General features: G+C 37.7%; 1 protein-coding gene across 6 annotated transcripts in view; it reads left to right on the top strand.

Annotated features, from left to right (window-relative positions):
• The window catches only part of TTC17 (tetratricopeptide repeat domain 17), a 144,109-nt gene that overhangs the window by 11,334 nt on the left and 106,814 nt on the right, over nucleotides 1-25,961 (top strand). For 3 of the 6 annotated variants that reach the window (XM_054524472.2, XM_054524471.2, XM_054524473.2), the window contains exons 2-6: nucleotides 10,522-10,611; nucleotides 20,937-21,106; nucleotides 22,738-22,849; nucleotides 23,092-23,223; nucleotides 23,930-23,962. In XM_054524472.2, the coding sequence (XP_054380447.1) occupies nucleotides 10,522-10,611; nucleotides 20,937-21,106; nucleotides 22,738-22,849; nucleotides 23,092-23,223; nucleotides 23,930-23,962 (537 nt within the window). The remainder of the gene's footprint in view (nucleotides 1-10,521; nucleotides 10,612-20,936; nucleotides 21,107-22,737; nucleotides 22,850-23,091; nucleotides 23,224-23,929; nucleotides 23,963-25,961) is intronic. The other 3 variants (XM_002821858.6, XM_054524474.2, XM_024255692.3) reach the window with 1 other exon arrangement.

Here is a 25,961-nt window from a genome sequence, read left to right as displayed (position 1 = left end):
TCAGGAACTGTGAAAATGAGAAGGTAAAATCCAGTTGAGGGTAAAACTTTAGAAAACAGGGATATAAGGCCATGGAAATTCAGATGATAGTCAAGGTTTAGCATTTTCATTTATTTAAAGTTTGTTTTTTACTTTGATGACTTGATATCCTATGAGATTAAAATTGGTTTCTAATTTCTTTTTTTTTTTTTTTGAAACGGAGTCTCGCTCTGTCACCCAGGCTGGAGTACAGTGGTGCAATCTTATTTCACTGCAACCTCTGCCTCCCAGGTTCAAGTGATTCTCCTGCCTCAGCCTCTCGAGTAGCTGGGACTACAGGCACACGCTACCACACCTGGCTAATTGTTGTATTTTTAGTAGAGACGGGGTTTCACCATGTTGGCCAGGCTGGTCTCGAACTCCTGACCTCAGGAGTTCTTCCACCTTGGCCTCCCAAAGTGCTGGGATTATAGACTTGAGCCACCGCAGCCAGCGTCTGATTTTTCAAAAATACTGTACAAGTACTCTAGCTTCAAAAAGTCATAATTAACAAATATATTTCCAAATCTTGGCAGTTCATTATTATAGTTTTCTCGATCTCATACAATGAAATGTTTCTAGTAAAAGATCTGTTTATATTACACATTTGTTTTGACAGTTATAGCCAGGAGCCCATGTGTATCTCTCTCAAGAGTGGAAGCTGGGCTACTATTTTTGTGAAGCTGTACTTCTCTAAACCTCAAAGAAGATGCAAGCCCATGATGGTTAGACTTGAATCCTAAAGAGATAATTCCATGAGAAGTGGAGCAACAGACTTTCTGCCTGCGTCATTCCATCCCTGTGAAACTCATCTTGCTTGCCACCATAGTAGCCTGGCAGGGATCACAAACAGAAGGGTCCCTTAGGCAGTCATTTGATAATAAGTTTGAGCTAGATTTGTGATAAGGGTAAAAATCTGAGGGAAGAAAGGTAAGGAGCAAGAAAATACAAAAGATGTTGCATTTTTGAGGTGTTCTACCTTGGTCCTTTTCTGTGAGAGGAATTTTTTTTCTCCATAAGTGAATACATGAGGGAAAAATACAAGATTCTTCCTCAGACCTAAGCTTATATTTGTCATTACAGTTTGTTTAAGAAAAAAAAAAAAAAAGATAAAACATGTTACGTAGTGTTCTAAAGTTTCAGTGTTAACAACATGACCTGTGGATAGCACATTAAAAAAAAGAACACTTTATAAATTTAAATAATACATGTTCACTGTAGAAAAAGTTAGCAAACACAAACAAGAAGAGAATAATCACGTAGAGTCATATCAACTAGAAACCACATTCTTATAATATGTAAACTGTCAGATAGTTAAAGAGAGGCAGCAAGTTGTTTGTTTGTTTGTTTGTTTTAAGATGGAGTCTCTGTTGTCCAGTCTGCAGTGCAGTGGCACGATCATGGCTCATTGCAGCCTCAAACTCCTCAAGTGGTTCTCCCACCTCAGTCTCTCAAGTAGCTAAAACAGGCATGTGCCACCACACCCAGCTACTTTTAAAAATTGTTTTGTAGAGATGGGGTTTTGCTATGTTGTTTGGGGAGGGGAGGGAGGTCTTGAACTCCTGATCTCAGGTGATCTTTCTTCTTTGGCCTCCCAAAGTGCTAAGATAACAGGTGTGAACCATCACACTCAGGTGAGATTTTTTATAAGTACACCGTGAATGGAAAAAACATCTCAGTTTCTCCCACTGTTCTCTTACAACATGTTTCTGACACCACCAACAAGCAAGCAGTCAGTTCTGCAGCTGTCACCGGCTAGATGGCTTCCAATTCACTTCTGACATTGTCTACCTGGCGGTGGCATCAGATCCTACAGGTCAAGAGCTCAGTGCCATAAGATTCCTCCCACCCCATTCAGTCCCAGCCTCTTCTAACCAACCAGCTTCAAGTTGGGGCTCCCACAGCTGCCTCTTTGGGTTCAATTAATTTGCCAGAGTGGCTCACAGAACTCAAGGAAACTTACTTATATTTACTGGTTTATTATATTAGAAAAGACACAGATGAAGAGATGCACAGGGTGACGTATGGGGCAAAGGGTGTAGAACTTCCATGCCCTCTCCGGGAACTTCCACATGTTTGGCTTTCTGGAATCTCCTGAACCCAGTCCTTTTGGGGTTTTATGGAGGCTTTATTACATGGGCATGATTGAGTAAACCATTGCCCATTGATGATCAACTTAACCTTCAGCCCCTCTTCTCTCACCAGAGGTTGAGGGGTGGGGCTGAAAGTCCTAATCATGCCTTAGTCTTTCCAGGGACCTGCCCTGATCCTGAAACTACCTAGGGGCGGCCAGCCATCAGTCAACTCACTACTCTACAAAAAGACAGCACTTTGGAGAGTCTAAGGATTTTAGGAGTTGTATGCCAAGAAAAGGTGGGTGGGGTAGAAGACCAAATATATATTTTACAATATCACATACACAAAAGAAATACATATGGCCAAGGAAGAGACTGAAATGTATTCATGGCCTGATGCAGCAGCTCACCTGTAGTCCCAGTTACTGCGGAGGCTGAGGTGGGAGGATTGCTTGAGCACAGGAATTCAAGGTTACGGTGAACTATGATCACACCACTCCACTCTAGCCTTGGTGACAGAGCAAGACCCTATATCTTTAAACAAAAAAGAGAGAAAAAAATGTATATATTCACCCTTATTTCTGCATTCCTAAGGATGTGTAGGAACTCAGTCACTGTTGTTAGGAATTTAAGTTGATTCAACTGTTCTGAAGAAAAGCTAGCAAAAACTGTAAATTTACAAATGCCGAAAAAAAAGTTCCTTTAACCTGACAGTTTTCTTTCTGTTACAGGAAAGAAATAATCTGATAGCTGTCTAAAAAGGTTCGTGGGTTTTTTTTTTTTTTTTGAGAAGGAGCCACTCTTGTCGCCCAGGCTGGAGTGCAATGGCATGATCTCCTTTCACTGCAACCTCCACTTCCTGGGTTCAAGCGATTCTCCTGCCTCAGCCTCCCGAGTAGCTGGTATTACAGGTACCTACCACCACACCCAGCTAATTTATTTTTATTTTTATTTTTATTTTTATATATTTATTTATTTATTTATTTTTGAGACAGAGTTTCACTCTTATTGACCAGGCTGGAGTGCCTGGCTCACTACAACCTCCACCTCCCGGATTCAAGCGATTCTCCTGCCTCAGCCTCCCAAGTAGCTGGGATTACAAGCATGTGCCACTACGCCCCGCTGATTTTTGTAGTTTTAATAGAGATGGGGTTTCACCATGTTGGACAGGCTAGTCTTGAACTCCTGACCTTAGGTGATCCACCCACCTCAGCCTGCCAAAGTGCTGGGATTACAGGTGTGAGCCGCTGCACACAGCCAAAAGTTTTAGTATAGGATATTCATTGTAATATTGTTAAAAAGGGAGAATAACCAAAAACCCGAATTTTAGTTAGGAACCTGGGTAAATAATATTAACCACTGAAAATATTGACATAGGTCTGTATTTACTGGGAGATCTGACAAAGTGTAGAGAGGAATAGAGAGAGGAAGGAAATAATATAGTAGATATATTATTATCCTGTTTTTGTGAAAATATTTACCTACAAAGCTCTGTGTGTTTGTGTATGTATATAGAAGTTATCCTGACATGATATATATCTAACAGCAGATATCTCTGAAAGTAAAATTTCAAGTAATTTTTATTTTCTCCTTCATATTGTCTATATGGTACTGTGTTTGTTTTTACAGTAAAATATATTTAGTTTATAATTCTAAAAAATCTTTTGTTAGTATTAAGTAGCTTAAGGATAAAGAGGGCTGATTTTGCCATGAACAACATAACTGCTCAGAAGTAGCCACTGCTAATTAGAACCTTGGTTTAATTAGACAAATTGACAGTTTAAAAGAAGCTTTTTTTTTTTTTTTGAGACAGAGTCTCGATCTGTCGCCCAGGCTGGAGCACAGTGGCGCAATCTCTGCTCACTGCAAGCTCCACCGCCCAGGTTCATGCCATTCTCCTGCCTCAGCCTCCCAAGTAGCTGGAACTACAGGCTCCCACCACCACGCCTGGCTAATTTTTTGTATTTTTAGTAGAGATGAGGTTTCACCGTGTTAGCCAGGATAGTCTCAATCTCCTGACCTCATGATCCGCCCGCCTCAGCTTCCCAAAATGCTGGAATTACAGGCGTGAACCACCACACCCAGCCCTAAAAGAAGCTTTTAACTACAGCTTTGGAAAATATTCCTGCCCAGAGTGAGTACAAATTTATATGGGCAAATTGAAAGGATGATAATTTCATATATTTGAATATGAGACTATTTTGGGGGTATGGGTCTGGCTAGTAAAAATGTGATACTTTTATGGTAACGTTAAGTCTTTTATAGAAGTAGGATTTGAAAATTAAAAGGAATTTTAGAAATCATTTGCTTGCGTCCCTTCAGTTTATAGATGAAGAAACAGAAGCCCAGGCAGGGAAGATGATCTGTTTAAAGCCATACAGCTAGTCATAGACTGGTCAGATGCATGTTTTGTTTCTGATCTCTGGTGCCTTAGCCACCTCACCTTTTTTTCCAAATAGTCATCAGTGAATGGTAGTGCTTTAGCAGAGGGAGTTGGAGTATCTAGTAAATGTGGCAGAGTATCTAACAGATACTGTCCTCAAACAATTAACAGTATTAATATGCCTAGCATATACCTGAAAGCAAGTTACATACTGAAGGTAGAAAAAGAAATACATAAAAAAAATTTTGTGGGAAAGCACCCCCTATTCAATAAATGGTGCTGGGATGACTGGCTAGCCATATGCAGAAGTATGAAACTATATCCCTACCTTTCACCGTATACAGAAATTAACTGAAGATGGATTAGAGACTTAAATATAAGAAATAAAACTAAAAAAAATCGTAGCAGAAAACCCAGGAAATATCATTCTGGACATAGGCCTGGGCAAAGAATTTATGACTAAGACCCCAAAAGCAATTGCAACAAACCAGAAATGGACAAGTGGGACCTAATTAAACTAAAAAGCTTCTGCACAGCAAAAGAAACTATCAACAGAGTAAACATATAGAATGGGAGAAACTATTCTCAAACTATGCATCCAACAAAGATCTGATATCCAGAATCTATAAGGAACTTAACTCAACAAGCAAAAAACAACTCCATTAGAAAATGGGCAGGCAACACGAACAGGCACTTCTCAAAAGAAGACATACATGCAGCCAACAAATATGAAAAAATGCTCAACGTCACTAATCACTAGAGAAGTGCAAATCAAAACCACAATAAGATACTACCTCACACCAGTCAGAATGACTATTATTAAAAAGACCAAAAAAAAAAAGATGTTGGCAAGGCTATAGAGAAAATGGAAGGCTTATACACAGTTGATGGGAATGTAAATTAGTTCAGCCCCTGTGGAGATTTCTCAAAAAAAACAGAACTACCATTTGATCCAGCAGTTCCTGTACTGATTATATACCCAAAGAAAAATAAGTCTTTCTACCATAAAGACATGTGTACTCCTATGTTCATCACAGTGCTGTTCACAATAACAAAGACGTGAAATCAACTTAGGTGCCCATTAACCGTGGACGAATAAAGAAAATGTAGTACATATACATCATGGAATACTATGCAGCTGCAAAAAAGACTGAAATTATGTCCTTTGCAATAACACAGATGTAGCTAGAGGCCATTATCCTAAGTAAATTAATGCATAAACCAAAAAGCAAATACTGCATGTTCTTATAAGTGGGAGCTAAATATTGAGTACTCGTGGTCATAAAGATGGGAACAGTAGACGCTGGGGACTACTAAAGGGTGAAGAGTTGAAAAACTATAAGGTATTATGCTCACTACATGGGTAATGGGATCATTTATACACCAAACATCAGTGACACACAATTTACCCATTTAACATAAGTGCACACATACCCCCCAAACCTAAAATAAAAGTTGAAAAAAATAGATACCTGTATGTAGCAAAAATTGGTACCTGGATTTTGAACGATCTATATGTATTTAAATTTAAACCAGCTGTGATTATGATCAAAAATGTTTTGGAGAGACAGACATATAGTAATTAAACAATATAATAAATGCTATTACAGAAGTGTATATAAAGTGCTATGAGTGCTCAAGAGAAGGATGTCTTCACAAAAGAAATGTCATTTGGCCTTCATATACAGCACATGGATAGAAGTGCATTCCAGGTAGAGGAAGCAGTGTGTGCAAAGGCACAGAGGCTCTTAAAAGAGCCATAATAGTAATAAAATGCCCTAGGCAGAGGGACACAGGTGAAAATCAGGTGGAAGTTGAGAAATAACACATCAATACTTTCTGTATTGTAAAGTTTTCATTGGAATGTTTGGGCAAATTGTAAGGGCTGCAGATACAGTTTGATTCAGGACTCAAACAGTATAACAAGGATCGGTTTTTCTGTTTCTGTTTCTTTGCTTCTTCATCCCCATTCTCAGGCCCCATGTAGATACAAGAAGGCTAGTTACCAATAGCTCAAAGTTCTGGATTAGAGTGTCTTTAGTACCAACTGACCTTACTGGAGTAGTATCTCAGAAATAATCACCATGACCAAGGGAAAGGAATTCTCTGACAACGGCTTCCCATATGGGGAAGGAAGCAAGTGAGGTGCTTTTGCCACAGGGGGGACTTATGGATATTGGATAGCAAACACTACAAATACTCACTAAACAGAACCATTTCAGGTTTTACATAGAGGCAAAATCTTGGCAACTTTGAAGATTTTGATTTATGTTTTCCTTCATATTGTCTTAATATTTAAATAACTATAATTCTGAATTAAAATATTAACATTATTTTGTCCCTAGTTTCTAACTTAAGGGGAAAAACTTTAAATGAGAATGGCATAATTTAAGATTATATTCATTTCTATTTGGAGAAGAGTGAGTTTCCCATGTTGCTTTCGTGTACTTAGATGAATACCATTTAAAAAAAAACAGTGAAAGTGTTCAGTATATATGAAGAATAAGTTGCACATGAGAGCTTGAATTAATGTTACACTGAAATGTTCAGTTTTCTGCCATAAAGAATAATTAAAAAGTGATTGACTCAAACTTGGTTTTTGTAGGACATCAAAAATGTTTATACTCTTAGATTGGTTAAGTTTAAAATGTTCACCCTTAATCTGATTTGGCAGTGAAATAATTACCCTCATATAGTGAGTGATATTTCCATGTTACCATGTGAACTTACTGAATTTGTTGAGATAGGGTTCCAGATTGGAGGTGTAGATATTAACAATATCTTGGTTAATTAAAGCAACAAATAACATGAAAATAATTTGATAGGAGTAAAATATTTACTCATGTTATATATAATTGGATACATGTACAGGTTGAGTATCCCTAACCTGAAAATGCAAAATCCGAAATGCTCCAGTGAACTCAAAAGTATCGGATTTTGGAGCATTTCAGATTTCGGATTTTCAGATTAGGAATATTCAACTTGTACTTATATAATGTATTCAAAGGAAAATGAAATTGAATTGCCTTATATGGCTTGTCATTTTCTTTATTATAATAAATTGCTACAGTAACAGTGAAATTTTGTTTACTTGGAACTCAGAGAATGAATCATTCTGAATAATAGAATTCCATAGAGCCTAATTTCCAGATACTTGATCAGGTTTTCCCTGTAGTTTAAATTTTTCTCTAAAATACTTTTCATAATTTCTTCACCTCCTTAAAGTAAGTGAAAATGATTCTAATTTTTCTTTACAATTCAGGTTATTATTTGCATCATTTATTGTTCTCTGCAGCAGTGGAAGTTTGTAGGGTTGTTTATCCTTTGTGAAAAAGCCATAAAGTGCTTTGAGATCTTGTGTGTTCATTATGTCCTTTTTAACCTACCTCTCTCTAATTCCTGTCTCCTTTTTGCTTCTGGACTTATAGCAGCCTCTTTTCAATGCTGAAGACTTTGAAGGCATATTACCATTCTTTTACACGTTGTATATGACACAGGAGTACATAGACTCTAAACATCGACTCATAGTGGGCCTGGCTTATAGAAGCTTAATAAACATTTATTGGTTGAATGGATGTTGTAACATGTTCATGCATTGCTTAAAAATGGGGATGTGTTCTGAGAAATGTGTCAGGTGGTTTCAGCCTTGTGCAAACATCATAGAGTATACTTACCCATACCTAGACTGTACAGCCTACTAGACACCTAGGCTACAAACTTGTACAGCATGTTATGGTACTGTAGGCAGTTGTAACACAATGGTATTTGTGTATCTAAACATAGAAAAGGCACAGTAAAAATACAGTATTAGGTTGGGCGCGGTGGCTCATGCCTGTATCCCAGCACTTTGGGGGCCGAGGCGGGCGAATCACGAGGTCAGGAGTTTGAGACCAGACTGGCCAACATGGTGAAACTCCATCTCTACTAAAAATACAAAAACTTAGCTGGGCGTAGTGGCGGACGCCTGTAATCCCAGCTACTCTGGAGGCTAAGGCGGGAGAATCGCTTGAACCAGGGAGGCGGAGGTTGCAGTGAGTCGAGATCACACCACTGCACTCCAGCCCAGGAGACAGAGTAAGATTCCGTCTACAAAAAAAAAAAAAACTACAGTATTATAATCTCATGGAACCACCATCACATATGCAGTCTGCCATTGACTGAAATGTTATTTGGCATATAACTGTATTTACAAACTTGTCAAACATACTCTGATAATCTTCTAAGGAGGAGAAGTATTTGAGAAGTGAGAAATTCACATTAACATTTCCCAAAGACAATTGTCATACATCTTAAAATTTAAGAACTTGAAAGTACCTCAGAAAACATGTATGTGAGGCTGTAAGTCTTCTGCAGTCAACTTTTATCTGGCAAAGATCTTTGCCATTTGCTGTCATCTCAAAAAGAGAAACACAGCTGTCAGTGAACTCCCTTCCTTCTGCTAATAATTTTATCTTTATGCCTCCTCTGTATCTTTGCTGAACTAAAAGCTTCAAGGAAATGATAAGTACTTCCTCACAATTGAATGTTGACCAGATCTATGCTATCGAAATATTATTAAACTTTGTTATCTAGTAACTTTTTAATCTAAAGCTAAGATTATGCTTTAAATAGTTCTTTCAGTCTTCATTTATCTCATTTTTTCTTTCTTGCAATTCTTCAAATATCAGGTAAACAGACTGGTTAGGCATTTTGTTTTTTGGTTTTGTTTTGTTTTGTTTTTTGTTTTTTTGAGACAGAGCCTCTCTCTGTTGTCCAGGCTGAAGTGCATTGGCGCAATCTCAGCTCACAGCAGCCTCCGCCTCCCGGGTTCAAGCGATTCTCCTACCTTAGCCTCCTGAGTAGCCGGGACTACAGTCCTGCGCCACCATGCCGGCTAATTTTTATATTTTTAATAGAGATGAGGTTTCACCATGTTGGGCAGGCTGGTCTCAAACTTTCAACCTCAGGTGATCCACCTGCCTCGGCCTCCCAAAGTGCTGGGATTACAGGCATGAGCCACCACGCCCAGCCTTGGTTAGGCATTTTGGAATGGGACTGTCACACTTCCACAGTTCCTTCCCTCCCCCAATTTTATTTTTTCTAAAAATCTCACTTAAAAATACCTATAGAGTCAGGTACTAAATAGCTATCTCTTGATGTCTGGACAGAGTTGTAAATTAAGCACTTCCTCCTGCTTCCTTATGTAAAGCTCTTATACTCTGGTCACTGGCAGTAGCTTTAACATTTTTTCCTGTATCCCATTCCATTGGACAGTGGGTCTCTCTGTCACTTTATTGGTTGACTTAGGTTGTTTCTGATTGTCCTTTTGCAGCTACAAATGTTGTAGTGAGCATCCTTATGTGTATCCTTGCCTACTTATTGAACAATGTCTGTAGGATAGTTTCCTAGACTTTCTTTTGCTCAAAGGTTATGCAGTTGTAATATTTTGATATATGTTGTCAAATGACACTCCAAACAATGAGAACACATTTATAAGCCAGCTACCAGTATATGAGTGTTCATTTTTTCTACAGCTTCAACATAATTGTTTGATTTGTTGATCCAGAGAACATGAGCAATAAGTAATAAATCTCAAGGTTATTTTATATTATCTTTGATTTATGACTTCTACAAATAGCTTTCAAAAAGAGGTACATTTAATATTTTCCTTTTATCACTTCCAAGCCTATTCAGATATGAAATGTGCTATCAAAACAAGACAATTCATTTTTTAGTATTACAGGCATGAAACATCATTTAAGGAAGTTACTTTATCAATCACTGCCAAATACTTCTCTTCTTTGCTATTATATCACCTGTAAAGTCAGCATATGTACTTTGAATGCTTGTTCTTCCAAGTTGGAGTTCACAGGACAACTGTTGCACTTGTCATTCCCTTTGCTAACATTTACATGTGACCACTTTGAAATACTCCTTGAGTTTTGCTGAGGAGTAACGCTGATTACAATGGTGAATGAACAGTCATTTAAAGCATATTAATGACTTTGTTAATCCAAACCAGCATTAATGAAATCCAAGCTTTATTTATTTATTGCTTGCTTGCAGGTGGATTCACCAATGAACTTGAAGCATCCTCATGACCTAGTCATATTAATGAGACAAGAAACAACAGTTAACTACCTCAAAGAATTAGAGGTGAGGCAACTGGGCATTGTGAGATGCAGCTGATGCTTGTTGCATTTCACAGGAGCCATTGTGTTCAAAGAAAAGCTAAAGCATATTATTTTTTAAGTCTGAGTCTTCTGACTTTTGCGGGAATATACTACCTGCAATGTGTGTGTGTGTGTGTGTGTGTGTGTGTGTGTGTTTTTTAATCATTTTATCAAAGTGATATTTGAGTAGTAGTAAGAAAAACAGACTACTCTAGCCTGGGTATATGCGTGATTCTTAAAACTCATTTATCTTTGAACAGAATTTCTGTGTTTTTAAGTTTTTTCCATCAAATATGAAAATGATATAATCTCTGAAGATAGTCCTAGAATAATTTGGGTAAAATATGAAAAGACAGAAAGGTTTTAATAGCCTAAAAATGTAATTATTGTTTATTCTCAGGTAGTAAAAACTAATGTCTTCCGATTATGCTTTCTTATGGTTGACATGAAAAACATTAATCACCTTGTACCTTGAAAGCTCGAGGTACATTAGTTATTATTAGTGCTAATAAAATCTGACTTTTTTAAAATAAACATCAGTTTTCCTTTTCTCTAACATATTTCCATAAATTGATTTTCCTTAATAGCAAACAGTATTTGTTATTTGAAAAACTAGGGTTTTTTTTCTCTTGAAATCTCTGCTTTAAAGTTACAGTGTAAATTGAATCTAAATTGTAAAGAAACTGTAAGATGTAGAAACATTAAATCAGATTGCAAAATGAGAAAAAAAAACTAATGGGAATAATAATAAGAGTAGAATCGGAGTATTTGAGAATTAGAAGGAATCATAAGATCGTCCTCATTTTAGAGGCAAGGAAACAATTAGACCTAAAGACAATGAATTGCGTGACTTCACAAAGCAAGATATGGCAGAACCAGAAACAAAAGCTGTATCTCTTGACTTAAAAGCTGGCATACCTGTTTTTTGTTTTGTTTTGTTTTTTGAGTCGAAGTCTCGCTCTTGTCGGCCAGGCTGGAGTGCAGTGGCATGATCTTGGCTCACTGCCACCTCCACCTCCCTGGTTCAAGCGATTCTCCTGCCTCAGCCTCCTGAGTAGCTGGGATTACAGGCACCCGCCATCACACCCAGCTAATTTTTGTGCTTTTAGTAGAGATGGCTTTTGCCATGTTGGCCAGGCTGGTCTGAAACTCGTGACCTCAGGTGATCTGCCCACCTCGGCCTCCCAAAGTGCTGGGATTACAGGCATGAGTCACCGCACCTGGCCAAAAGCTGGCATACCTGTTAAGCCAAGTTGGCATGTATTTTCTTGTTATGTAAAAGTCCTGAATTTCATTTACATACATTTAGTATATTTATCAACATACATATGTCTACAAATAGTTATAAATATGTACTTTTAGAAAAATCTGTGAATTAAGAGAGAGAAGACTTTAGCACATGGTAACCAGCTCTGCCTAATTAGTGGTATATTTAGAGTGTTTCTAGAACTTGAATACCTCAACATTGTAAAAATAGTTTCTCACCTTGTTCCTGCTGGTTTTATCACTTGTAAATTTGGAAATGTTGATTTTTATCAATACTAGGAATTAGACAATAGGTATCCTTATAGTGCTTCATGCTTGGAAGCATGATCTATTTTTATTTAAACCCAGTGTTCAGAAAGATGCAATGGTGCAGAAAATGGTTTTTTGTTTTGTTTTGTTTTCAGGTATATAGACACATTGTATATGTTTATTGCTATCTTTTTTGGGAGGCAGTATTATATAAAGAGAAAGAGATTTAAATTAGAGGATATATAGGAAGAAAGTGCCATTTATTAAGTCAGTGAAAATGAAATGAAAAATACTGACTCCACCAATTTTTGGTTAAGGTAGTGTAGGAGTTTATACTTATACTAAGTATAAACTTCTATTTTTGTTTATACTTATACTGTGAAGCTTCTGCTTCATATGCATAGCAATGCCAGGTAAAATATAAAAATATAAACCAAAATAAAATGTAGGCAGGCTTGAAAGTAGTATAAGCATCTCCATAAACCAGAAATGAGGAGAAGCACTAAATTGGGAATGTGGCCAAAGCTACTGACCTTTTGGGCTCCAGGGCCAGGAGCAGACTATAGTGTCTGATATGCAGCACTGTGGAGTTAAGGGAGCTGACAATATTCCATGCAAGATGTAGGAACAGAACGAGACTTACTGCTTGAAGACTGGGATGGAGCCATTCTGCTCATAGAAAGAGCCTTGCAAAAATAATAATAATAATAACAACAAAAGAAAACATATCAAAAACAGAAAGACTAATCCTGATAACCAAAAAAAGGAACTGAATCATCCAGTAGTTCAATAATTACATCTTAAGTTTCCTGAATATCATTTTAGGGTAGAATATTTGGGATAGGAACTCGAAACCAAAAGTGGAAGGTCTGATTCTGAGCTTGGTAACTGGATAGAACCTGGAAACAACCACAAAACTATGAGACCTAGATGATGGTCATGGAATGATTGGAAAGAAGGGGATGAGACAGGGCGTGAAGAAATACTTCAGGGTTTCTGACCTGAGTGATTGCAAGGTTGAAGTTGATATTAGCTGAGATAAAGAAGACTGAAGGAAGTAGAAGATTGGGGAGGAGTTTGGCTTTGAAATGTTAACGTTTGAAATGCCTATTAGGCATTCAAGAATGGACATCACGTGGGCAGTTGGTTCTTCTAGTGCAAACTCAAGGGGAAAGATACAGGCTCAAGATAGAAATTTGAGATAGACTTAAAGCCATGAGACTAGATAAAACAGTTTATCTACCAAGTAGTGACAACTATATGAACATCTTAGATAACAGAAGACAGTGAAGGGTAAGGGAAAATCAATTCTGCTGAAATTCTATATTCTTTTAAACTATCATTTAAGAATGAGGGCAAAGTAATTTCTGACATACAAAGGCAGTACTAACCAGAGACCCTCACTTCAGCTGAAAAAAACATTAAGGATGTATTTCTGCAAGAAGAAAAGTAAACCTAGTGGAAGTTCATAGAATGTCTAATGATAAGTTAAAAACATTGATGAAAAAGTTGCTAAATTTATTTACTTATTGGGCTCTCTAAGGTCAAACTAGATAAAATTAATAATATATAGTTGGGTTGGAGCATGTTCAATGATTAAAGCATGTTAGACTGTTTGTCATGTTCAAAAGATAAAAATAACTGAATAAATTAAAATCCTATGGGAAAATTTATTGGCAAATATATTAAAAACTTAAGGATGTTGCTTGCTACTTTTTAAGTAGTCTTGCCAAAAAATAATCAAACTACAATATAATTTGTTATTCAATGTAATTGGTTTCCTTTGTCATTCTATCTCTTACATTATATATATTTAAAAGATTATTCTGAGAAGAGATTTATAGGCTTCATCAGACTGCCAAAGAAGTCCATGACACAAAAAGATTATTACTCTAGATCCTGCTGTCAATATTCAGGAAATACAGAAAATAGAGGAACATGTTCAGTGAACCTTGAGGACCTAGTCAGCAAACTCCCCTAGAGTGGCAAACTCTACAGAACAAACAATCCAATTTCCTTTTTTCTTTTTTCTTTTTTTTTTTTTTTTTTTTTTTGAGACAGAGTCTTGCTCTGTCATCTAGGCTGGAGTGCAGTGGCATGAACACGGCTCACTGCAGCTTCAACTTCCTGGGCTCAGGCTGTCTTCCTGCCTCAGCCTCCTGTGTAGCTGGGACCACAGGCGTACACAATGCCCAGCTATTTTTTTTATTTTTTGTAGAGACAGCGTCTCACTTTATTGCCTAAGGCTGATTTCAAACTCCTGCGCTCAAGCAGTCCTCCCACCTTGGGCTCCCAAAGTGCTGGGATTATAGGCATGAGCCACCATGTCTGGCCCCAGTTTCTTTAACAAATAAATTACAAGGGAGTGGGGGAGAGAAAGAGAGTGGTATCCAGTAGATTAAAAGAGATGTAAGAGACAAATCAACCAATAGCGGTGTGTATGGACTGTATTGAATTCTGATTCAAACAAACTATATATTTTTTTATTTTTTTATTTTTTTTTTGAGATGAAGTCTTGCTCTTGTCCCCCAGGCTGGAGTGCGATGGCACAATCTCAGCTTACTGCAGCCTCCGCCTCCTGGGGTTCAAGCGATTCTCCTGCCTCAGCCTCCCAAGTGGCTGGGATTACAGGCATGTGCCACCACGCCCGGCTAATTTTTTTTTTTTTTTTTAGTAGAGATGGGGTTTCATCATGTTGACCAGGCTGGCCTTGAACTCTTGACCTCAGGTGGATCCGCCCACCTTGGCCTCCCAAAGTGCTGGCTGGAATTACAGGCGGAAGCCACCATGCCCGGCCACAAACTATATTTTTAAAAGAGAAGAAACAATTGGGAATTTGGATGCAGTCTGAATATTTGATATTAAGGAATTACTATTTTTTACATGGGATAGTGGTGTGGTGGTTTTATTTTTTTACAAAAGAGGCTTTTCTTTTCAAAACATACTGAAATATTTACTGACAAAAACCAAAAACAAAAAAAAGTAGGGGCAAGCACTAACATAATAGACATGCAGGCCAGGTGTAGTGGCCCACACCTGTAATCCTAGTACTTTGGGAGGCTAAGGCAGGAGGATTGCTTGAGACCAGAAGTTTAAGACCCTGTCTCTACAAAATAATTTTGAAATTAGCTGGGCATGGTGGCAGGCACCTGTAGTCCTAGCTACTGGGGAGGCTGAGGCAGGAGAATTGCATGAGCCCAGGAGTTTGAGGTTACAGTGAGCTATGATAGTACCACCACACTCCAGCATGGGTGACAGAGTGAGACCCTGTCTCAAAAAAAAAAAAAAGAAATCTATAGTTACCAAACTTACAAATAAAAAAAGAGGATGTAGGAGGAGAGGAGAGAACATAGAAAAAGTATCTACTATGCAAATGCTAAGCAAAAGAAGGGTGATATGGATGTATTTATACAAGTTCACAGTTCCTTATTTGAAATCATTGGGGCTATATATGTGTTTAAGAATATGGTTTCTTGTTTTGGTTTTTTAATTTTAGAAATGTTAGGCCAGGCACAGTGGCTCACGCCTGTAATCCCAGCACTCTGGGGGGTCGAGGCAGGCAGATTGCTTGAGCCCGGGAATTTGAGACCAACCTGGGCAGCATGGAGAAATGCTGTTTCTACCAAAAATAGAAAAATTAGCCAGCAAGGTGGTGTGTACCTATAGTCCCAGCTACTTGGGAGGCGGAGGTGGCAGGATCACCTGAGCCAGGGATGCGGAGGTTGCAGTGAGCTGAGATTGCACCACACCACTGCACTCCAGCAGCCTGGGTTACATACCAAAACCAGGTCTCAAAAAACAAAACAAAAAAAAGAAATGTGATGGGCACAAATCTACTTCTCTCAGGGCTGTTTCAAACTCTACAATCAGATACATTAATATTTCTTTAGTGACGTGTATGACCATGCGTGGTAAGAGCATAAAGACTGTAAAATGGCTTTCAATCAGGTTTTGTTGCCATGTGAATTTTAATGCAAAAAATTTTTTTAAAGCTTTAGGTTTTCAGAATTTTAGATTTACAGTGATAAAGAACAGTGGGCCTGTCTCAGGCAAAATAAGAGCCTAAAATAATTAATAGACAGATACTACTTGCTAACAACCTACCAAAAAATATAATATATACTTGTATGTACCTAACAGCTCGGCCTCATGGATGTGAGTATGTTTATATCAAGACAGCAAAAACTGACAGAATTACGTGAAAAGTCAACCAGAGGAAGCGATTTTGCAGATCTTTATCAGAAACTGATAAGTCCAACAAAAATACTATAAAATACAGGAGGTAACACCTTTGGATCTATATATATCTATATGTAGATGTGTGCAGTGGGACATAGAAAAAGAGATAGAGGGAGCGAGTATGCCCTAAATTGAACAAAGAGAACCTACAGTGTTTTCAATGTAGAATATTTACCAGAATTGACCACTACCAGCATATAAAGGTAATAATTTACAAAGTTTTGTTATCATGCATAACATGTTCTCTGATCACAGTGCAATTAAGTTAAAAGAAATAAAATACACATGCCCAGGAAAAAAGAGAGAAAACACAAATTTTTGAAAATCTTGAAGGCATTCTTAATCACCCATGGTTTAAAGAGAAAAATCACAAAACTTTAGACTATGGTGAGAACACTTCATTTCAAAAATCCTGAAATGAAGCTTAGATATATTTAGATATGAATTTATAGAAAAATGCATTTATTAAAATAAATGGCACAGTAACTCACATTTGTAATCCCAGCTACTTGGGAGGCTGAAGCGGGAAGATTGCTTGAGCCTAGGAGTTTGAGTCCAGACAGGACAGCATAGCAAGAGCTTGTCTTTAAAAAGAAAAAAAAAAAAAAAAAAAAGACTGAAAAGAAATGAGTTAAATATTCAACACAAGTTAGAAAACATAATAAACCAAATAACTAAAATAACCTAATATAAATATGGAAATAATAACATAAATAACATAAGAAATTAAACAGTCTCAAGAAAACAGTATTGTTTATTTAAAAAATAAACCAAACTCTAGCATCAAGGCTTACCAGAAAAAAAGAGAAATGACAGAAAAAAAGAAATGTTAGTGATGAAAAAGCAGATATCAGATAAAGATTTTTTAAACTAAAGACATAATTATTAATACTACAAAAACTAGACCAATAAGTTTGAAAACTTAGGTATAATGTAAGGTTTTAGAAAACATGAAATATAAAAATTGATTGAATAAATGGGGAAAGGATAGACTTTTTATAAATGATATTAGGAAATTGATTGTCCATGTGGGAAAAAAATACCTTTCAATGTACAAAAAAAAAAAATTCCTATACAGTTTAAAAATCTAAGTATGAAAAGTGAAACTTTTTACTAAAAAAAAAAATTGGTAGACAATCATGCATTGCTTAACGTCAGGAATATGCTCTGAGAAATGTGTGGTTAGGGGATTTCACCATTGTGGGAACATCATAGAGTGTACTTACACAAACCTAGGTGATAAAGCCTGTATAACATGTTACTGTACTGAATACTATAGGCCATTGTAACATAATGGTAAGTATTTGTATATCTAAGCATAAAAAAGGTACGTAAAAATGTGGTATTATAATCTTATGAGACCACCACTGGGGTCCATTGTTAACCAAAAACATCTTCATGTGGTACTTGACTGTAGTTGATTGATGTAATTACGATCTCAGGTTTGTGAAGGATTTCTTAAATAAAACAAAGTACAAACAATTAAGAAAACAGTTGATAAAGTTGCCCACCTTATAATTAAAGTTTTTCTTCAAATGACAAAATTAAAAGATAAGCTACAAACTAAAAGCCGATACTTGCCATGCATATAACTCAGAGGATGAGTTTATAGAATTACTTTTTCCATAAATTTCTATAGATTAATTTCTTACGTATGTATGTATTTATTTATTTATTCATTTTTGTGAGACAGGGTCTCACTCTTGCCCCAGCTGGAAAGCAGGTAGGATGATCATTGCTCACTGTAACCTCATTGCCTGGGCTGTAACCTCATTGCCTGGGCTCAAGCAGTCCTCCTACCTCAGCTTCTCCAGTAGCTAGGACTACAGGCAAGCACCACCACCACACTTGGCTAACTTTTTATTTGTTTCGTAGGGATGGGGTCTCGCAGTATTGCCAGGCTGGTTTCAAACTCCTGAACTCAAGTGATCCTCTAGGCTCGGACTCCCAAAATGCTAAGATTATAGGCACAAGCCACCACGCCAATCCTACAAATCAGTTTTTTAAAGAAGAAAACCTATTGGGGGAAAAACTAAGCAAACTTAAACAGTCAATTCACAAAATATCTCATAAACATATGAAAATATGTTCAATCTTATTAAATATTATTCTATTAGTTGATATAGTCCATATTTTATAGTGTATTAGTCAGCTTTTGCATTGGCAACAAATAGCCCGCAGAACCTCAGTGCTGTTCTCATGAAGGAAAGTGAAGGCTCAAGGAAGAACAACCAAATAATATAAGCCTGGTTAAAGTTTCTACTGAGAAGTGACATACACCATCTCTACTCACATTCCATTGGCCAAAGCAAGTCATGTGGCCATGCCTTGAAGTCACTAGGGCAGGATAGCATAACTCCATGAAAAGTGTGGAGGGAATAATTGGAAACAGATCATAGGCTCTGTCCCCATTAATAATAACCCCGAAAATCTTAATGGCATAAACAATAAGGTCATGCTAAGTGATGATTTGGGGCTCTGTTGGGGATCTGTACCATGTCACTGTGATCCATAAGACAGGACCTAGGCCGACAGAGCAGCCACTGTCTGTAATATTGGCATTCTCAGTAGCTGAGGGAAAAAGAAAGAACATGGTGAAGCACATACTAACTCTATAAAAGCTTTCCTATAAAAGGGTCACATGGGACTTATGTTACATTGGCCAAAGCAAGTCATGTTGCCCAAGCCTGAGTCCAGCAAAACAGTGATGTATCATCTTGTAAGGGGGGGCAGGATATTAGTGAATAGTAATACAGTCTATCACAATAACATAGTCTACTACCATAATAAATATAACAAAATAATGTTTCATACCTATTTGATTGGCATAAGTTAAAAAGTATGACAAAACCAAACATTGCTAAGATTCTGGGGATATAGGTGTTATGATCTACTGGGACAATTCTAATTGTTATAATCACTGTGAAAAGCAGATTGACACGTCTATATAAAACTGAAAATGTGCATCCCATATGACCCCCATATTTCTGCCCTTGCTAGAATTTTTCACGTGTACAAGGAGACATTTATAAGAATATAGTAGCATTTTTAATAGCAAAGAAAGTTTTTTTTAAAGAAGCAACATAAATGTTTACAGGAAAATGGATACATATTTATACATCCATTTAAATGAAAAATTTAGAGCTATCCTGACTAATGTAGATAAATCTCAAAAACATACATACTTTTTTTTTTAAGTTGTAGATACATTAAGTATGATACCATTTATATAAAATTTTAAAACTTGCAAAGCAATGTTGTATTTTGATTTTGGATACACATATAATGAAAGTAATATTTTAGGAGAGTAAGGGTAGTGTAATATTTTATAAAAATATACATGGAAATGACACATAAATTCAGATTAATTATAAGAAGTTAGAGATTCAGAAGACATTAAAGAATACCTTGAACTCCCTTTTTTTTTTCTTTTAAAAAAAAAATCTGAGCTGGGCATGGTGTCTTATGCCGGTAGTCCCAACACTTTGGGAGGCCAGGGTGGGAAGATTGCTTGAGCCGAGGAATTTGAGACCAGCGTGGGCAACATAGTGAGACTCCATTTCTATAAAAAATAGAAAAGTTGGCCAGGCATGGTGGCTGAAGCCTGTAATCCCAGTACTCTGTGAGGCCAAGGCGAGTGGATTCCTTGCACTCAGGAGTTTGAGACCAGCCTGGGCAACATGGCAAAACCCCATCTGTATGGGGAAAAAAAAAAAAAAAAATTAGCCAGACATGGTGGTGTTCACCTGTATTCCCAGCTACTTGGGGGGCTGAGGCAGGAGGATCCCCTGAGCCCTGGAGTTTGAGGTTGCAGTAAGCTGTGATCGCACTACTGCACTCAGCCTGAGTGACAAAGTGAGACCCTGTCTCAAAAAAAAAAAAAAAAAATTAACTGGGCATGTGGCACATGCCTGTAGTCCCAGATACTTGGGAGGCTGAGGTGAGAGGATCGCTTGAGCCCAGGAGGTCGAGGCTGCAGTGAGCTGTGTTCGCACCACTGCAGCACTCCAGCCTGGGTGACAGCAAGACACTGTCTCAAAAAAAAAAGGGCGGGTGGGGGGAGATAAAATATTGGCATATGATAGATATGGGTGGTGAAAGTGTGGATATTTGTGTTATTTGTCTGTACATTTGAAAAAATAGATATTTTATGGGTGACAGGAATTAACTGGAATACCCAGGTACCAATAGCAACGTGTACTATGTCTTGAAGGATTGAAACAACCTGACAGGTTTGTTTTCACTGCAGAGCCATTTTGTGCCAGTAAAGTTAAGTTAGTAGATGTGCTTCATGGGTAGTCAGAAATCATATTATGAAGGCACATGTGTGCCAGTATGATAAATGTTGTGTTTTGTTACTTTCTGTATGTGGACATCTTTTTTGAGAAGCTTGTGTATGTTGACTAAGTTAACTAAGGGCATTTTCAGAATTCTTGTCTTGTCTTCCTACATAGAGGATTCTGACTTCTTCAACTCGGATTCCCCTTTCTCTTCAATGGTAGTTAGACTAAAATATTAGAAGAATCCATTCTGTTGTTACTTTCTTCTCAACAGAAACAATTAGTTGCTCAAAAAATTCACATAGAAGAGAATGAGGACAGAGACACAGGACTGGAACAGAGACATAATAAAGAAGACCCAGACTGCATCAAAGCCAAGGTGCCCTTAGGGGACCTGGATCTATATGATGGCACATACATAACTTTGGAGAGCAAAGACATCAGGTAAAGAAGTTCTCTTTCCAAAAATAAAATTGCTTTTTCAAACATTTCCTTTCTCAAATTAGTAAGAAATTATTTCTGTAGTAAGAGTAAGCTTCAATCACAGATGAGTTTTAGAATTTTAAAGTTCAAAATACATATTACATGTAGAATTCTTATAAATTAATTTAAAATATTTAACACCACAGTAGAAAATGGAACAACTTGGCTGGGCGTGGTGCCTCATACCTATAATCCCAGTACTTTGTGAGGCCAAGGTGGGAAGATTGCCAACAGCCAGGAGTTTGAGACCAGGCTGGGCAATATAGCGAGACCCCGTCTCTACAAAAAAATTGTTAAAAATTAGCCAGGCATGGTGGTGTGCACTTATAGTTGTAGCTACTGAGGAGGCTAAACTGAGAGGATCGCTTGATCCCAAGAATTCAAGGTTACAGTGAGCTATGATGGTGCCACTCTACCCTAGCCCAGACTCCAGGCTGGGTGTCAGAGTGAGACCCTGTCTCTTAAAAAAAAGGCTGGTCGTGGTGGCTCACGCCTGTAATCCCAGCACTTTGGGAGGCCTAGGCGGACAGATCACGAGGTCAGGAGATCGAGACCATCCTGGCTAACACGGTGAAACCCCGTCTCTACTAAAAATGCAAAACAAATTAGCCAGGCATGGTGGCGGGCACCTGTAGTCCCAGCTACTCAGGAGGCTGAGGCAGGAGAATGGCGTGAACCCGGGAGGCAGAGCTTGCAGTGAGCCGAGATGGCGCCACTGCACTCCAGCCTGGGCGACAGAGCAAGACGCCGTCTCAAAAAAAATAAAAAATAAAAGATAAATAAATAAATAAAAATTAAAAAATAAAAAGAAAAAAATAAAATTGAACAATTTGTAGTTAAAAAAATTAACAAAAACTACCTATGGCCAATAAACATGGAAAAAAATTTCTCAGAAATTATCAAAAAAGTACAAATGAAAACATTTAGATAGTTTCATCTACCAAAATGGAAAGCATATCAAAAAAATAGTAACTGGTAAAATGTAGAGAGACTGTCAGTGGAAGTATAAATCGGTTTAACATTTCTAGAAACAACTGAGCAGTTGTATTAGTTATTAAAAAGTCCGTGATCTTATTCTGTGACCTATCTACTATTTTCTCTGTGATTGACTTTAATTTGAACTCCCAAAATGTTTGACTCTTCATGGCAGCTATGTGAAAAGGTATGAATATTGACTAACAATTGTGTAAAGTTGAGATGCTATGAGAACATGGGGAAAATTTGACATTTCTTAAAGTATTATTGACTGAGCGCAGTGGTTTACGCCTGTAATCCCAGCACTTTGGGAGTCCAAGATGGGAGGATCACTTGAGGCCAGGAGTTCAGGACTACCCTGGGCGACATAGTGAGACCTGTCTCAACAAAAAGTAAAAAAAATTAACTGATTGTGGTGGTACATGCCTGTTGTCCCAGCTGCTTGGAAGGCTGAGATGAGAGGATCGCTTGAGACTAGGAGATCAAGGCTGCAGTGAGCTGTGATCATGCCACTGTACTCCAGCCTGGGCAACAGAATGAGACCCTTTCTCTAAATAAATAAATAAAGTATTGTTTATCTCATCTTTTATTCATTCATTGCTTCTTTTTGATTTTAGTCCTGAAGATTATATAGACACAGAATCTCCTGTCCCTCCAGACCCTGAGCAACCTGATTGTACTAAAATTCTAGAACTTCCATATAGTATACATGCTTTTCAGCACTTGAGAGTAAGTAGAGAACTTTAGGAATTTTTTTTTTTTTTTTGCATTCTTCTTTCGTTGGTCTCTCACTTATAAAGACTATTTCTCTTTCTTCTCTCCTTCCGAACAGCTTTATAATTTTATAGACATCTCTTATTTCTTAAAATTCCAAAATATTCATATTTCAAAATAAATACTACAAGATACTGAATTATTTGTCATCTTTTATATCCTTTGATATGTCTTTTGAATCTTTTTCTTCTCTTCAGGGTGTACAAGAGAGAGTTAATCTTTCTGCACCTCTACTACCTAAAGAAGACCCAGTCTTCACATATTTATCTAAACGGTTAGGAAGGAGTATAGATGACATAGGTCACCTCATTCATGAAGGCCTACAGAAGGTAAGTCATCAGTCACTTAAAGAGCCAGCAGGCTCTGTGTAAACAGAAGATATTTTTATTTTGGAAAATACCTGACTAATTTGTTTTTATCTAGAAGATGATTTAAAATTACACTTACATTGATGCAAATTGCATAGTTCAGTGCTGGGGAGAAAAATGGATAGACTAGTCTCCTTTCCCAGGAAGAGATGCTGGAAAGTTTTATCTAAACTAATTGATGAAAAACGAAATATAAACTGACATAAGCAACAGGGTTTATAGGCTGGATTATATACATTGTGTAAGTAAGAAAGTTAATGTTTTAGTGTCGTTAATATATCTATACACAATACATGTATTATTACTGTTTTCTGAGACAGAAAAAGAATCTCACCAGCAACAAAATCTTCACTTTCTTTTAAGGGAATATCTACTTTAAAAAAAAATGAAATAGGGAATTATGTAACAGGATCCAAGAATTTAAATGTATCATTCAGGATTAACGTGGGCATTTGGAAAATGTTTTTGCTGTTCTTTGTGCCTAAAGAGTATCATAAAATGCAGTTTACTTTCTAAGCAGTATTATAGTGGTATAAAATAAGATGTATAATTGCCACCTTTGTATACAGTTTATTCAAATACATAGCTTTGTATATTGAGAGGAATTTTCAGATAAAAGTCCGATAATAACTTGACTTTCAAATGCTTTATATGTTTATTTCTGTAGCTGTGTTACCATCTTCATCTTATTTTTCTGAAGGTAATGTAAAACTTTTACGTTCCCAGAACTTGATGAGTAATAAGAGAAAACTGGCCCAGGATTTTACAGTGTCCTTCAGAGAATGGTTAGTTGAGAGTAGACCATAGTGGTAAGTGTTCTATAGAAAATTAAAACAGAAAGTAACTGGGTGGCTACTTTAGATCTAGCAGTTGGGGTTATCCTCTCCAGAAAGGTGAAATTTAAGCTGACACCTGAATCATAAGAAGAAACCAAAATTCAAGGACCACGGAAGAGCATTCTAGGCCACAGCAAAGGCTCTGAATCCTGATTGAGGTTAGGTGGTTGTATTTGTCTGCTCAGGCTTCCATAACAAAGTACCACTTTGGACCGTTTCTGCTCAAAACACTTCTGACACCAAATATATGGAGTTTTTTCTCACACGACTAATTCTCTGGTTCTCCCGACATCAACTAGGTGTTCTACAACTCAATACAATTCTGACACTAACTACCTGGAGTTAGCACAGACCCCACAGGTCAAGGACTCAGTCCCACAAGGTTACCTGCACTTCAGATGCCGGTCGCAAGTCAAGGCCACCAGACAAATCAGCTATAAAGTCAGGATGTTCCCACAGCTGCCTCCCCAAGTTAGAACAGCTCACAGAAGTCAGGAAAGCACTTTACCTACTATTATTGGTTTATTGTAAAGGATGCAATTCAGGAACAGCAAAAGGCATAAGCCAGGGAATAGGGGGAAGGGGTGCACAGAGCTTCCATGTCCTCTCCAGAACACCACCCTCCTAGAGTCTCAATGTGTTCACCAACCCAGAAGCTCTCAAAACTCTGTTGTTTAAGGGTTTCTATGGAGGTTTCACTATGTAAGCATGATTGACTAAAGTATTGGCCATGAGTGATGAACTCAATCTCTCTCTCCTCTCCCCGAAGGACAGGGGGAGGATGGGATTCTGAAAGATCTAACCCTCTGATCATGCCTTGGCTTTGCTGGGACCAGCATCTGTCCTGAAGCTATCTGGGGGCCACCTGCCTCCAGTCATCCCATTAGCATATGAAAGATACACATTACTCCTGTGATTCTTCAAGTTTCAGGTTTGTGTGTCAGGAACTAGGGACAAAGACCAAATATATTTGTTCATACCACATACTAGGTGGCTTAAATTTATTTCTCATAGTCTGGAGGCTGGGAAGTCTAAGATCAAGGTCCCAGTGATTTGGTTCCTGGTGAGGCCTCTCTTCCTGCCTTGCATATGGCTGCCTTCTCTCCGTGTCCTCACATGGCCTCATCTGTGTGCATGCTTAAAGACAGAGAGAGATCTGTCTCTTCCACTTCTTACAAGGACACTTATAGGAAGAAACCAAATTTGGGCCCCAATCCTTATGACCTCATTTAGCCTTTATCCACTCCTCACAGGCCTGATAACACTTGAACATATGAACTTTGAGGAGACATAGATAGACTTTCAGTCCATAACAGGTGGCAGGCAGCCAAATTCAGGCCAGTATTGCTGGAACCTGGTGAGCAAGGGGAAGGATGATAAGGAATGAAGCCAGAGAAGTAGGCCAGTGCCAGATTATGTAAGGGTCTGAAATCCGGGGTAAGGATTTTGGATTTTATTCCAAGTGTGCTGAGAAGTTGGAGCAGAGAAGCAATGTATTGCAATTAATAGTTGAAAAGATCACTTTGATTACTATATGAAGAAGTTATTGAAGGGGCCACGACTGGAAATAGACCTGTTAGAAAGCTGTTGCAGTAGTTCAAGAGAGAGATGAAGGTGGTTTGGACTAGCAATTGTTAGTAGTGGAAATGAGAGGACTTGAACTATTCAGGAGATATTCAGGAGTTTAGAAGCTGATGAGTTAGATGTGGGGATTGAGGGCAAAAGAGGAATCAAGGAAAACTTAAATTTTTGACTTGAACAACTTGGAGGAGAGGGTTGGGGTGGGAGAAGAGAAAATAAGAGTTCTATTTGGGCCATGTTAAATTTGAAATACCTATATGAGTTTGGAATTTCAGGGAAAGT

This window comes from Pongo abelii, chromosome 9, assembly GCF_028885655.2.
Source record: "Pongo abelii isolate AG06213 chromosome 9, NHGRI_mPonAbe1-v2.0_pri, whole genome shotgun sequence".
Classification (NCBI taxonomy): Eukaryota; Metazoa; Chordata; class Mammalia; order Primates; family Hominidae; genus Pongo; species Pongo abelii.
Note: the sequence above shows the minus strand (reverse complement) of the source record. Positions and strands in the feature narration are given on the sequence as shown.